The 15,088-nt window shown below is 37.0% G+C and overlaps 2 protein-coding genes across 2 annotated transcripts; both read right to left on the minus strand.

Moving 5' to 3' along the window:
• Positions 1-96: 96 nt before the first annotated feature.
• Positions 97-6,989, minus strand: slc35e1 (solute carrier family 35 member E1). The gene is made up of 6 exons (XM_007233130.4): positions 6,603-6,989; positions 4,879-4,949; positions 4,626-4,763; positions 3,505-3,630; positions 2,607-2,852; positions 97-2,408 (listed from the first exon to the last, which is right to left on the minus strand). The coding sequence occupies exons 1-6, from the start codon at positions 6,928-6,930 to the stop codon at positions 2,193-2,195; spliced, it is 1,125 nt and encodes a 374-aa protein (XP_007233192.1). The 5' UTR covers positions 6,931-6,989; the 3' UTR covers positions 97-2,192.
• Positions 6,990-9,114: 2,125 nt separating this feature from the next.
• LOC103041294 (mediator of RNA polymerase II transcription subunit 26) lies at positions 9,115-13,932 on the minus strand. The gene is made up of 3 exons (XM_007233133.4): positions 13,648-13,932; positions 12,084-12,158; positions 9,115-11,344 (listed from the first exon to the last, which is right to left on the minus strand). The coding sequence occupies exons 1-3, from the start codon at positions 13,717-13,719 to the stop codon at positions 9,833-9,835; spliced, it is 1,659 nt and encodes a 552-aa protein (XP_007233195.3). The 5' UTR covers positions 13,720-13,932; the 3' UTR covers positions 9,115-9,832.
• Positions 13,933-15,088: the final 1,156 nt, after the last annotated feature.

Consider the following 15,088-nt stretch of genomic DNA (forward strand, 5'->3'; position numbering starts at 1 on the left):
AACACATACAAATATCTCCATCACATTTTCAAAATGACCTCTGAAAAGCTGAAGGAGAAAACAAGACAGACGGCACAAGACAAAACTGAGTCACTGTTTAAAAACAGCAAAATTATAAAATGTGTAATGAATAAAATCATCTGTTAAACACAAATGACAAGCTAATTGACTACAGGACAGTTCCTGGATTGCACCTTTCATCACAAGGCCATGATAGACAGGCAACGTTCTGAGGCAAGCAATTTAAACAGTAGATATTGCCAGTAGTTTCTAAAACAAAAGAAAGAAAAAAACAAACAAAATATACAAATATTCACAATTCTTTATGTCTAACAGACTTGTCTGAATGAACTTCACACCATTGGCTCTGGTTCTAGACACCAACTCATTTGTGGGAATTGTTTAGCTGTAACCCACACAGTATTTTACTCTTAAATAACCAAAGAAACTTAAGGAACAGCTCCAGTTAAAATTAAATCTATTCTACACATGCCTACTAAACTTCTACATTGGTGCCTCGGTAGAGATTTTAGGTGTAAAGATGAGGAACCCCCTTCTGATAATGAATCATGAAGATAGGAGTAACTTTTTAAAACCTCTAAATGTATAATAATTGTTGGACACCGTAAAGCAGCATTTGAAATGTTTTGTTTTCCTTCTGCTAGCTGGTTAAAGCAGGAGGAAGTTGCTCCTAGAGAGCCCAATATGACATCTATATTTTGGAGTACAAGTGGCTGATAGTTAAAACGTATTTAGAAATTTGTGGAAACTCCCTTTGGCTGTATGACTATGTTATGTAATGTGTACTGGGTAGTTTAATGGGAACACTGATGAATGATAACACGAAAATCTACTAATTAGTTCATTCTGGCAACCAGATGAGGCTGATGAGCTGATCGAGTTGCAAAGCTGTGAAACAAATTGACAGTTTTAGACCAGAATGCTCCTTTGACAGTGGGTTAAAACAGGAAAACATTTCAAAATGTTTCTTGTGAAGAAACCTGAATCACATTCTCTGAAAAACAAACTTGATACTGAGGGGTTGTGTCCATTCGATCAAGGAGTAGTCTGGGCTGAGCATGTAAAAATTATATTGCTACAAAAATGTTTTTGTTTTTAAAATGTGCACAGCAAATCAGCATCACTTGGTTTTGGCTCAAAAACACAGTAAAAAAAAACATTTACCCTACATAACCTAAAGCCCACCTGAATAATGACATCAAAATCAAACTACACCATGATTCATGTGGGTCTGGATAATGGCCTAAGACCAACCGTTAAACACTGATCATCAAGAAAGTACCGATTAAACTAGGGATGCAGGATGATATCGGAATTACATCTGTATGCCCAATATTTCACAACAAAATTTGCAGACATATTTATTGTATGCCAGAAAAGGACAGCACTACTACAATAACACTGACACTGTTTGTGTTACTTTAATATCCATTGATTTAGGCAAACTTTAAAGTCATTTCTTTATTAGTTTTAAAGTTATTAAATTAAACCAGGGTGTGTACATATGTAATATCGGATATCTGCATCAGCCCAGAATTCCCACATCGGTGCATCCCTAGATTAAACAAAAGAGCATGGGAAAAAGATTACACATTCATAAAGGTTTCCACTCATGATAAAACCAAGATTATGCCTTGCTCAGAACTTCAAAAAAAAACTATAAAATAAATACATGAAAATATTTACAAACTACAAGCAACATTCCAATCTTGGAATTCAAAAAAACGATCAGGAAGTTTAAATGACAATGCATGAAGTCCCAGTGTGTGGCAGTTATTAAAATTTTCCAACTTCTGACATCCCTGTTGTTTCTTCCAAGGGACTCTGAGAGCAACAATCACTTGATATTCCACTTATAGATTTGTAGTATTGTGACAGTAGACATTATAAATTAATAATTATAATGCTGAAATGTTCTGGTGCAAAACAAAAACCTTGATTTGGACTAATCCACTGCTCTACTTAAAAGTATTCCAACATGGTTCAAATAAACTTCTCTCCTTTTTAAATATTCGCCGTTTAAAAACAAAACCAACAGGAGTGAAATAAATATGAGGACATGGCCCAGAAAACCTGAAATGTGAAGGGAAATACTTCCCCCAATACTTCAGGTCTACACAAAACAAAGTCTCATTTCACCTTCAAATAGGTTTGTTAATCAGTTTTTCAGCTTATACAACATACTGATTGGAGCCGTAGTTCATCGTGTAGGCCTGTCGGCTGTACTGAAAGTGGTCACTGAGAACGTTACTCCGGCCATATTGAAAGTCTGAGACTTGTTTGAAGGACGCTGAGCCATTGGACTGGGGTTTGTCGAATGAAATCATATCCTGTTCAGAGACTGGGAGAAGTTTCTTCTTGGCCTCCTGGTTAGCATCGTATTTCGCCTGGTGAGCAGAAAGAAATACATTGATTTTGACTTCCAGATCAGAAATACATGAAATCTCATGAATTCCACAATATGTGGTCTAAACAACAGAGCAGAGAAAAAAAAATATATATATATATATATATATATATATATATATATATATATATATATATATATATATATATATATATATATATATATATAAATTACCTACCTTATTGTACAGAAAGACACCCAGGATGGCTGTCAACATTCCCATGATGTTTGAGAGGTTGACTGGGTTTCTCAGCATCAGTAAAGATATAGTGATGACCATGATTCTTTTGGTTGCATTGGCAACCGCATAACTAAGTGGACTGACCAGATTTAACACACTAAAGGCAATCATGTTTTGTGCAAAGTTGCAGAAGCCACTGATGACAAGCAGCACTAATGTTCCAGTCCAGTTGGAAACCTCAGACTACATGTAAAAACAAAACAAGGACAAACAAAAATAGAATCAAAATCAACTCAATTCCCAGTCTTTGTACTTTTTCACTTCACTGCACATTTCTACCCTGTTCACACCTGGTATTACCATCCCTCTTGACTGCCCCGATTTTAACTTGACTTTATGATATTCAGCTGTTTACAGCTAGCAAATCATTCTGGGTCAATTTTGTCTCTAAACAAATCATTGCTTCGCGTCCCTGTTTTCATCTATGTTTTCTCTATTGCTTAACAGCATAAATTAATGGTTGCTACTTCCTAACTGCAGGAAAAGAAACAGGGGGCTTCAGTGTTCACACAACAAGTGCTGGTGGGTGGGCAGCTGGAATTCCAGAACACCACCACCCAAGATTGTTTAAATAACTGAATCACAGAGAGTCTTCAAAAAGCACTGGACATGTTCATACCTGTTTTCAATGCTGTCCACTTATAATGAGATGTATGTGTCCAGGTGTAAACAGGGCTTTTATTAAACAGATGATTCTAATTTACCATTAATGTATTTTCCCCCTGACCTCTCATGTGCAACCATTTCCATCTCTTTAGCATTTAACAAATTACAGATTGACAGATAATATTTATACTTTTTTGTGCATGAACAACAGCCCAGCTTATTTACTTACCAAGTCTCCGTCGACTAGAAATGAAGATAAGTCAACTAAAATCCACGTGGGAAGCATGAACAGAACTGCATTGAAGCCAAGGATGTTGAGAAGACGCAGGTGGTGGACTTTTGTGTCACGCAAAACCTAGACATATATATTGTACATTAACATCAATCCTAAACCTGGCTCATTTATGTGACAATGTAAGATGCTAAAAAACTATCACAGAAAAAAACAAAAGAATTTGCATTCTGAATAATACATTTTGTGTTTAGTATGGCTGGAAAATAAGCCATGAACAATAAAAAAAAAACATACAGTACAGAATAGAAATAGTAATTAAGCTACCACAACTCAGCAACAGTTTTTTATTCCTTTTCTGAATATTGTCAAATCAAAAAACGTCAATTCACTCATGTAATCTTCATTCAGTTACATTTTCCCCAACAGTTCCATTCAGTTTTGTTAATAGCAGCATCTGGTGTCACTTTTTTAGCTACAGCAATAACTGAAGACCAAATGATTCTCAAGAAGAAAGGCATTGTGCCAGACAACCTTCAGTGCTCCAATTAAATTCCTGCTATTAAATATGTTAATGCAGGATTCATGCTGCATTTCCCTTGAGGCTAAAAAAAATCAAGACATACTGCACAGCTTCATTTTAGTCCCGGGGAAAGGGGGTTGCCTGACATTTTTTGAATGCTTCTTCTGACTGTTTCTATTCAACAGTCACAGCCAATAGGCTGTAATATTTAACTCACTTTGTCTGTTGAGCAGTTTTTCCTCTAAACAAACTAGTTAATCTATCCTGAAGTTAACTGGGTGTGTTACAACAGGTAAATCACTATAGAACAGAGTATGCAGGGCTGTGAAACTCCACAGTCAGAACTGGGCACTAGTGGTTTGTACTGCACCCCCTCCAGTCAATTAGAATTTTATTTGTATATTGTTTTTACAGCTGGTATTGTCATAAGTCAGCTTTGCAGAAATCCACATCTGAGTCCTCCGTAAGCAAGCCAAAGCTGTATATTCAGACTCATTCCTTATCCTTAAGTAAATAAAATCTCAAGGATGTCTTAATACTACTTTACACACACGTCACGAACTAAGACTGCAAACAATTACAATAAAGCACCTACCTTTTTTGAAAATATGTTTTGCAATGAAAAGCAAAGTGTAGCTGCCAGAGCACTAACTAGTCCCAAGACATCAAAAGAGAGTTCGGTTACTGTAGCCAATAAGACCCCACCTATGATCGGTATAAGGGACACATAGACCTACAAAGAGAAAATGAGGACAAATTCATCAACCTGCACTATAAACTGGCATGGTATATCATCTACTGCACTGACCAAACAAAAGTGTACCAAAACAAAACTTTAAAACACTTACCTTTGTGGTTTGCTTCTCTTTCATAATTATCCGTGACAACAACACAACCCATATTGGCATGGTGGCTTTCACTGTAAAAATAGAGAGAAAGTCAGGGCATGCCCACAAATCTTTGAGACCAACAGCATCCATTATATCTTATATTCCAAATGATTGACTCAGATTAGAATAAATATAAAATATCATGGTGGCCTTGGAGAGCTTTACTGCTCACAAAAATATTGTTAACGTATATGACCACACCTAAATATCAGAAATGCTTCCTATTCATGTTAAATTGGCCAGAGTGTAATTAACCTAAAAAAAATTCTTCAGATGTTCCACATTTTTAAAATGACAAACATACTGCTAGCTTATGCATGGTCAGACAAAGCACACCATAATGTTGCTTTTTATGATTTCAGCAATTCAGTAAGAGATATCTTACTAGTCAAAAAGTATTTGGTGTGTCCAAGTTATTGTATTATCAAACTCATTGTATAATTTATGTACTTAAACTAAATCAGATTTTTTTTATATTAATATTGCTTATTGGGAATTTACTTAAGTCAAGATCCCATTAACGTAAATGAGCTAGTTTGCTCACTTTGCACAAAACCAGTAGTTTTGTTTTATTTGTAGGTTTAATTTGTTTAAAGATATTTCAGCAATATTTCTTTTTTTTTTTATAAATTGTTTTGCAATTAAAATGTCTTGCTAACTATAGGTTGACTGCTCTTTAAAATATACTGTATTAATGCATTATTATGCTATTACATTTTATTTTTGTATCAATGGCACAAATAAGTCTTAAAATGACAATATTATTGTTCTTTACAATTATTTCTGACACAATACATCGTCCAATATAAAACGGTTATTGTGACAGGCCATTATACCATCCTATCATGTTATAAAATGAAACAAAAAAAGCTGTATTGTGAAGGGCAGCAATTAGAAAAAGGGTTAAACAAAAATGCAATTTAAAAAAGAGGAAAAAATTGTTGTTCCACTCAATTTTAGCCTCAAATCTAATCAAACTGAATTTAATTTGACTACTGAACGTTACACTGGCCGTGACATAACCCAACCTCTATAACTCAACGTTAACTACTTAGCTAGTTAAATACCCTAGCTTAGTCAGGTTAACCTAGTTAATTAGTTAGGATAACTAAGTTAACTAACTTACTAAAATATCGCGTTATTAATAATACTGTACCGCCCATGAACATCCTGGTGTCAAATTTAGTTTAGTTGTGCGCACTGAGGGCAGAGTTAACGAATAAATGCTCTGATATGGATATCTTTCAGTTCAGTTTTAGATCATGAATTCAGGCCCAGGTCTTTTTGGCTACGTAGCTCAACGAGGCGGAACTTGTGTTTCCACTTTCTTCAGGTTTATTAGCTGCCTAAGCTAACTGACTAAGCTAAGCTAACGCTAACCGCTGGAGTTTATTCCTGACAGCTGGTAGCAAACAGGCTAAAATTCCCTCAGGTTCTGCTACAGACCACAGACCACAAAATTAGTTAACCAGTACTCCTCAGCAGGAGCTAAAATAGCCCTGCCAACATTAGTGAATTTAATCTAAGGCCAAATTCAACTAGAGAACATCAGCGAGCGGCTCGAAATTGGTAGCACCGGTTTCCAATTGCCGTCGTCAGGTTAGCCACATGCTAGCTAACAGAGGTTTATGTTGAGAAGAAACCCCTAAATAGGGGAAGAGTGTGAGGAAACGGGAACTCACCAGTGTGAGCGTAGGACACGGGCACCTTCCATATGCTGAAGTGAGCCGAAACAGAGGCAAAATATTTCCCGAAAGCGAGCGGAAGGATGTACCACCGGTAGTATCTCCCAGGTACTTCAGACTTAGGGACTCCCCAGGCTCGCAGCAGCGGCGGCAGAAACAGGACGATAGACATGATGTGGAAGAGAGAAACGGTGACCGGGTACGGGAAGCTGTTCAGGATGATCTTGTTAATGACGTTCCCGCCGGAGCTGACGGTGTACCAGCACAGGCACAGGAGAGCGATCCGCACTCCCTCCTTCACGGGCGGACGCTCCACCGCAGCCATCTTCCCAGTGTCGGCTCACCGGCGGCTGCAGCTTCATACGTGGAGCTCAAACTTCGTAATGCAGTGGGAGGAGGGAGTGAGAGGGGGAGGGAGGAGTGAGAGAGGGAGGAGTGAGAGAGGGAGGAGTGAGAGAAAGGGGAGGTAGAGAGAGAAAGAGAGACTCAGACACTCATCTGTTGCTAAATGTTCTCTCCCTGTGTGTCAGGCAGCTAAGAGTTTAGTTTTAAAGGACCACTGTGTATTATTTTTTTTATTTTCTGTGAGAGCAACCCTTTAAAGGGCTAAAATCCACTTTTTCTTGTTCTTTGGGAAATACAATAGGTATCTCTGAGTTGTATATGCATGCTGCATATGAAACTCTTCCTCAACCTCCACTGTCTGCAGTAGCTGGTAAAAGAAAATATTCAGAAAAACGAGTTAATCATAAAAAGCTCTGTGTCTATGTCAACTCCTGAAATAGTATTCATGGCCTCGCCCACCTTGGCTCAGACAGCGCACGGACAGAGGGTTGCAGCACAGGTTAAACAGCTCTGTTTAAACCAGCCAGTTAGCATTAGCTATCTTGTGTTAGTAACTAGAGGTGGGCGATACCGGGAATTTTGGTATCGATACGATACCAAGTAAACGCAGGGCCAGTATTGCCGATATCGATACTGATACCGATACTTTTTAATATTTAAGCTTTATAGATCCAAATGATCCAAAAACCTAGGATATAATTTCACCAAACATTGTAAGTGATAACAAAATACTTTAGTATCACAATCAACATTTTTTGTTTAGAAACAATGGAACAGTAACAAAACAAAGTTTAAATATAAAGTAAAAAAATATTAAAAAATAAAATAAAAATTCTCCCCTCACTAGACATCTTTTCTAGTTCTTTGTTTCTTTTTTTTTTTAATAGAATTGGCATTTGGAAAAACAAAAAAAAAAATAAGGAATTGTCTTCCTTTCAGTGCAATTCAAATGCAAGTTTTTCTTAAATAAACAGAGTGTAAAAAAATATCACTCAACACTAATCTCCTGAGGTAGAGGCGTGTGGACTCGAGGAGAGCGCTGAGTGGGCGGGGCCAGGCTGAGCCTACCTGCTTGGGTTTGGCTGGCTTTGCTGAGCCATGTGACGCATGTGCAACAACAAGAGACCAGAGAGTAGACTGTGGTGAATCCTCGTGCGCAGCAGTCAGTGCGTGCGGCAGAGAAAAAAGCTTGAATATCGATATTTTTACACGAGTATTGCTCAATACCAATACCAGCGTTGGTATCGATATTTGGATCGATCCGCCCACCTCTATTAGTAACTATAGGTTTAAATTTGATCTCCGGTTGATTCCATGTTTTACCGAGACCTTAAATGTACACTAATGTACACACGGTCTGACAGCACAACTCAACAGAACACCGGTCAAAGCGGATTTTATGATATAAAGCGGACTCTGGAGCTTCGACGTGGTGAAATTGCCCAAGAACCTATTCACCAAGTCTGAAATAAGAGTTTAGTAGCGTTAGTTTAGCTGAAAGGGGGGGTTGAGCTGCTCGGCTGCGAGGATAGTGGCGCTGCCCCCAAATGCCCTGAAACGACCATGTCTTCAACCAGTATGATCTATGTTCTGCATTGTTCGTTACAGAGAGGAAATCATTTTGTGGCATGGCCTCTAATCTTTGGAGGAGAGGGCAGAGGAGAAGACTCTCTTCTAGAGTACAATACTTTTTTTTGACAAACTGAGTCTGAAACTCATTAAAGCCTAGTCCATCTTTATCTAGGGCAACATTTTTTTTTTAATCCTCAGAGAGTTCTTTGCCATGAGGTGCCACATTGAACTTCCAGTGACCAGTATGAGTGTGAGCAGTAACACTATATTCAATACACCTGATCCACATTCACACCTGAGGCCTTGTAACACTAACTAGTCTCATGACACCAATCAGGGAAAATGGCTAATTGGGCACAATTTGCCTGTTTAGACAATAATAGCTTGAGTTTTGTTAATTGATTTATTCATTTTGTGATACCATGCAAAGTAAATTATTCTCAGAATTTCATTCACTATTTTACCATTAGCACTGTTGTATAACACACTGAGAAGACACGTGTAGTTTCACTGATTGCTTAGAATAATAATAGTACAAGTAGCTCAAAAATCAAGTAAATTTTCCCTTTAACAAAATAAACACCACACAGGATTATATTTGTAGGGATGTTGGAGAGCCGCTTTATTGACAGAAAAAATTATACAAATCATATTAGTAAATTCTGTTACATCTTATTGTGAATAAAATACTTTGAAAATTATTTAGTAATACATGCAAACAGACTTTTAAAGGATCACATTCCTATTATAGACCATTGAAAGAAAACAGCCCTGTAAATGCAACTAAAGTAACCTTCCATATATTATGATTTATTTTAGAAAACCTGCACCAATCTTACTTTCATTGCACTCTTCATGTGGTGTCCCTGTTTGACCACTGTTATTGCTGCTAGCAGCTGTAACAATTCACATACTTAAATTTACTTAAATTTACTACAGTAAAGTAGGATTTGTTTAAATCATAGGTTTTCTCTTCCAGAAAAACACCTGCACATCATACCCACCCATGATTCTTTTATACCAATACAATAGTGCTTACATCCAAAAAAAGTCAGAATAAATAGATAAAAATACTAGAAAAACAACACACTATGCCATAAATCTGGGCCAAACAAAGTGTACCAGAGGCAAATATCTGCTTAAACAACCCAATTCCCCCTCTCTTATTACCTGGTTTAACAACCCAAAACAAACACAAACAGTGAGAATAAATAGATACAAAAAGTTAGAAAACAGTTAATACATAAACATAAATCTGGACCAGGTCTAAAGTTTTGTCCTGAGACTTATCTTTTAGTGACTAAGTGATTTTAGTCTATGCAAACATAGGGCAGAATATTTAGTTTACTTCCATCCCCATATGTATCCAATGATATGCAGTCTGTCCAACCATACCAGTTGCCTTTACTGTCATAACATCCATTAACACCTGACCAGTGCTGATCATGTATTCTGTTGAGGTCTTCAGGCACAACGTCTCGGCTTTTTCCTGGAAGGTCTGTCTCGGAGACACTTGGCACTAAAAGGCAGACTTTGTTGGAGTCCATCATATGGTCTTCTTCACGTTTCAAGTACTCAGTCATAAAAGTGTGTGACCCTGGGGTTTGACTTCCAGAAGTCTTTAGCAAGTTATTTTGGAGGTTTAAGTAATATTTTACAATTTCATTCTGGGATAGGTCTTTCCAGTTCGTCTTGTGTAAAGTGCTGGGTGATGCAGCAGAAGGACTTTGCTTAAGATAGTCAGATTCACCAAGATCCACCACTAAACTGTGCTGCTCCTCAATCTGGTTGACTGCTGAAGGTCTAATTTGTTGTGTAAAGGGGTCAAATGTTAATGTACGATTCTTTAAGCGAGCAGACTTGCTGTCCTCTGCTGAATGCCCTTCCTGACTGACAGCATAGTCTCTCGACTGATGTTTCCTCCTCTTTGCCTCGAAGGGTTTGACGTCTTTTTCAGATTCTACATTAGTGACTTCGCTGAGTAAGCCTGGGTGAGGCCGTTTTAAGCTTTTGGACTTATTTTGCAAATTATGCATTTGTTCAAGCGCTCGCTCTTTGTTTTCAAGAGGTTCATTATCATTATAGTGCGGAATGGCCTCTTTTGTTTGCTGACTCTCTGTGTGAATACCATGGACAGAAGAGTTTAACGGAAGAGCAGAAAACATTTCAGAGTCAGATCCAGCAAACGGTGCTGGCCGCTTGGTTGCTCCAACTGGCTTTGCTGTTCTAGGACTAGAAGCAGTGTGGTGATTTTGTAATTTTTGCTGCTCCTTTTTTGTAACAGCTCTGTCCCTTTGTCCATATTGTTGCAATACTGAAGTTCTAAGGACTGCATGAGCATTAGATTGTTTGTTGCGATCAGGAGAAGGGAGTTGAAACTTGATAGTACTGGCCTTCACTGGAAGAGATGCACCAGGAAAAGTGTCTGGACAGCCGACATTTCCACTGGCTGACGATAGGGCAGATATCTGTCCATAGGCTGATGTTTTTGAAACCTTTAACTTGTGGCTTGGGTTGTCTTCTGCTTTCTGCTCACATTTGTGATTAATAAGTTGAACCCTGTCAGTGTTAGAAGTGTAGCTATTGTGCAAAACAAGCTTTCTGTCCATCTCTGTGGCACCCTGGACAGATCTGGTAACAGGCAACGATGGAGCGTGGATGCATCCATTAGCTGTGCTTAAAAGTTCTTTTGGCAATTTTTCATTTTGTTGAGGCTCAATCAGCTTTTGCCAGGTACGCAGAAGTTTCTTGGCACGTTTAGCTAGGTCCTCATCCCTGGTGCCCCTTCTCAAGTCATTTATCAGCTTCCCAAGCCGGGTTTCCTTAATCATAAAATCACAGGCTGTCAGTCTTCAACTACAGTTTATACAGCAATAATGTCACAAAAGTAATACACAATTAACCTAAAAATATAATTAATGATAATGTATTTATGGTTTGGCATTTAAAGAACACGAATAAGATTATTTGATTATTCACATAATCAGAATTCATTGCACTTGTTTCTATAGACATTAATTGTCCCTGAATTAAACTATTATATTAAAATGATCAGTGTTAAACCAGTCTCTTTAAAAGTCAATAATAAACACAATCATAGCAGAGCTTCAGACATAATCATGTTTTTTTCCTGATCTGTGTGTGCTTTTATTGGAATTTATTAACTGGAATACTTTAGCAAATGTAAAATAAAATACAAAGATACAATGAGATTCCCAACATGCCTTTTAATAGTAACTGTTTAAAGGAATTTCAAGAAGACTTAAAAGAACAAGGTTGTTGGAGAACACTAGATAACTACTTGTGTTTATAACTAAATTTGATTATGGGGGGCTTGTTGGTCACATGAAACTGACTGAAAACGAACCACAAATATTTCTATAGGCCGAATAATGCAAGCAGAATCAGAAGTAAAAATAACAACTAGTTTAGATGAATATTAACAATTTTATTTGTAAGTGTAATGACTCTATAACATATACATTGTATTGGGTGTTTGAACACTTTTAAAGTGTAAAACCAAACAAACTTGAATTTAGTAACCACCCAAACATTACTTACCTCAAGTGCCTCCTTGGTTATTGGAAATTTCTCTAGGTTGGATATAACATCCAAAACTGCCCCCATGTTGCGGATCTGCAAAATGATAGAATTGATGAAAACTCCCATATTGCAATTCATGAAACAAAACAACATTTGCTTCTGTTCAGCTGTTCACAGAGATAGTGTTAGAACTGACCTTGAATATAACAGTCCTATATAAAAGTCTAATATGGAACTTCCTTTTACATTATTATTATTATTTTATTGTTGCATTTCAAGTCTACAAAGTGTATCATAAAAAAATGGCACATAAATCAAATTTAATGAAAAAAAAAAAAAAAAAGCTGAAAACTAAACACACAACTCACATTACTCCCACCATCTTTTGAACTGAGACGTCAAGTGTGGTAAATCGGCAAATGATTTAAACATTAAGAACTTAGACTTACTTTCCACAAGTTAAAGTTGGCCACAAAATAGTTTTCCATGCCTGGGGCACATTTTCACTCAAGGTCATTAATCACAGGAAATGATCTTGTGCCTTGACACAAATTGGCTGACATCTTTCTGAGTCACAGATATGAAAGCTGAAGAGTTTCATAAAATTTGAATTAACTTTCAAATATGCACCTGCAAAGTGTTCCCAACATCATTTCAGGTTTCTGCTCATCACTCTGTTACAAACATGCAAATGCGAGTCTCACATTCCAGGAATTAGACAGTTTGTGAGAGGTATGTAAATGTTTCTCTTTGGATTGGAAGAATTAACTCACAAAATAAAAGCTTTTCCAAAATGTAGATGTAGATATGATATACATCTGATAGATATGATAGATATGATATACATATGTATGTGGTGTAAATATAAAACGTGTGTTACAGCTTTGTTGTGCATTTCTTACATCTTTAGCACTAATGTATTTACTTTGGTAGCTGAGATGTGTTCCAGGTCAAATTACCTGATCTAATGAACTACATGAGCTTGGCAAACTATGTTAACTAAAAGCTGTGCCAAGAGGACAAACAACATCAAACAGCTTTTGCAAAAGTAAGCAGCTGAGAGTGTACAGTGTATGTGCTAATTATTTAAAAGCTCCCTCTCTCTTTGTGGAAATGTGAAAGCTAGCTACTGCTATTTACACACAAAGACAATAAAATAGTTCTACAATAAAAAAACATATGGAACACAATGGATTCATAAGATATAAGGCTTTACAATGGACAAGACTGAATTATACACTACCAACTTACACTGCTCATGTAAATCTTTTGTGCCCAAGTACACATTATAAAAGGTATATACATGTTAGGTGGACTGCGGCTACATTGCCTATAATGACCAAGACCTTTCATTGTTTACACAAACAGGAGGTTCAGCTCTACTGACACTCAAGGCTGGCTTTGGAAGGGTAACTAGATTAGCTATCATCAAGGAAGTGTTATCTGAAGCATTGGAGTAAAAACTGGGACAGAGCGAGAATGTTTAGTTAGCTAACTTCTCCTTAGCTAACAGGAGACCCTGAGTCAGAGCGCTGTGGGTGACAGAGTGCTCTGTTTTAGACAGACCCTCTTCAGTACTTACATGACTCTGTTCATCCACAGCCTGCAGCAGCCTGTCTCTCAGCTGCTGGGGGGTAGTCGAGGCTGTTGTCATGGTCGAACCGAGAATCAGCGGATCTCGACTTGCGACTGAATCCTGCAGCAGACTGAAGCCGCTGGTCAGAAGCGCACCGACCGCTACATAACTCGGCCCGAGCCGCCGGACTGTCAGACGTGGACCGAGACTGACGGAGACACAGCCGCTCTGTGCTGTCGGCGGCCGACCACGCACACAGGGCCGCTACCAGCCGTCCCTTTACAGCCACGTGACCGCGCTCCACCAATCCCCGTCGAGCGCCGCGCGCACCACGGGAAATTTCAGACAACGGGAGCGAGACAAGGAACTTCTAGAACCACGTTGCCATGGTAACTGTGTTGCAGTATTATGAAATATAATAATAAAATAATTGTTTAAAATGTACTCCAGATTATTAAACAAAGTCAAACAGACAGCAGTGGGATAAGATTCATATCTTTGAAATGCAATAAATCAAAACATTGATAGTATTCAAATAAAACAGAAAAGGTTTAAGACAGAAATGGATTCATAACATTTCATATTTTTCATCTATCACACGTCATCTATCACTATTATTAATGTATGCACTGCATATAGTTACATATTTTTCTTTCAAATTTCATCTGGTTCATTAAAGACCTAATTTATCAAACTGATCATAAAGCTTTCCTTAATTTGCAATAATGGGTCATCATAAATAATAAGATATATACATATACACAATAATAAAATAAGTGTTTAGTAGATTCAGCAGCCCCTTTACAGAAAACACAAACATAAAAAATACTCAAAATTTTAACATGGTAACATCTATGCAAAATGTTATAAAGTCACTTGTTTTTTTTTTTTTAAGAAATTAAGGATGAGTAATGCATTGAAGTAATGCAAACTTGCTAAATATACTGTAATGTTAATTATATATATATATATATATATATATATATATATATATATATATATATATATATATATATATATATATATATATATAAGAATGTGTACATGCTAAGGGCAGTGCACACTAAATCACACATTTAACTGAAACTCCCCTTAAATTTGGGGCCTCAGTATTTCAATGTTTTGTAGGGGCTTCCCCCTATTGAGTCACAGCTGCAAGCAAACCAAGGACTGGAAAAACCCTTTAAATAAAAAAGAAATAATGGACTGGTAATCTTAAATTAACTTAAGCATTTTTCAGAAATACTATTTATTTTAAAAATATCCTCAAATGCATTTTATTAAGTGATACGAGATCATGTTTTGAGGAGAAATGCAAATCATTTTTTTAAGATAAACTAATTTGAACAGTCAAAAAAGTAATATTTATAGCATCAATTTAAAGCTATGATATACAATCTTAACAATTGTTAAAATAAAATGTTAAATAAAAACAATAATCAGCACA

The sequence above is a fragment of the Astyanax mexicanus genome, chromosome 16 (genome assembly GCF_023375975.1).
Source record: "Astyanax mexicanus isolate ESR-SI-001 chromosome 16, AstMex3_surface, whole genome shotgun sequence".
Taxonomy (NCBI): Eukaryota; Metazoa; Chordata; class Actinopteri; order Characiformes; family Acestrorhamphidae; genus Astyanax; species Astyanax mexicanus.

Excerpts from the sequence above, each read along its gene's own strand:
- slc35e1 (XM_007233130.4), bottom strand. The coding sequence starts at position 6,930 with ATGGCTGCGGTGGAGCGTCCGCCCGTGAAGGAGGGAGTGCGGATCGCT. Across the intron at positions 4,950-6,602 it reads CGTGTCCTACGCTCACACTG|TGAAAGCCACCATGCCAATA; the intron begins GTGAGTTCCCGT and ends CTATTTTTACAG. Across the intron at positions 4,764-4,878 it reads AAGAGAAGCAAACCACAAAG|GTCTATGTGTCCCTTATACC; the intron begins GTAAGTGTTTTA and ends TTCTCTTTGTAG.
- LOC103041294 (XM_007233133.4), bottom strand. The coding sequence starts at position 13,719 with ATGACAACAGCCTCGACTACCCCCCAGCAGCTGAGAGACAGGCTGCTG. Across the intron at positions 12,159-13,647 it reads CTGTGGATGAACAGAGTCAT|ATCCGCAACATGGGGGCAGT; the intron begins GTAAGTACTGAA and ends ATCATTTTGCAG. Across the intron at positions 11,345-12,083 it reads TAACCAAGGAGGCACTTGAG|GAAACCCGGCTTGGGAAGCT; the intron begins GTAAGTAATGTT and ends TTTATGATTAAG.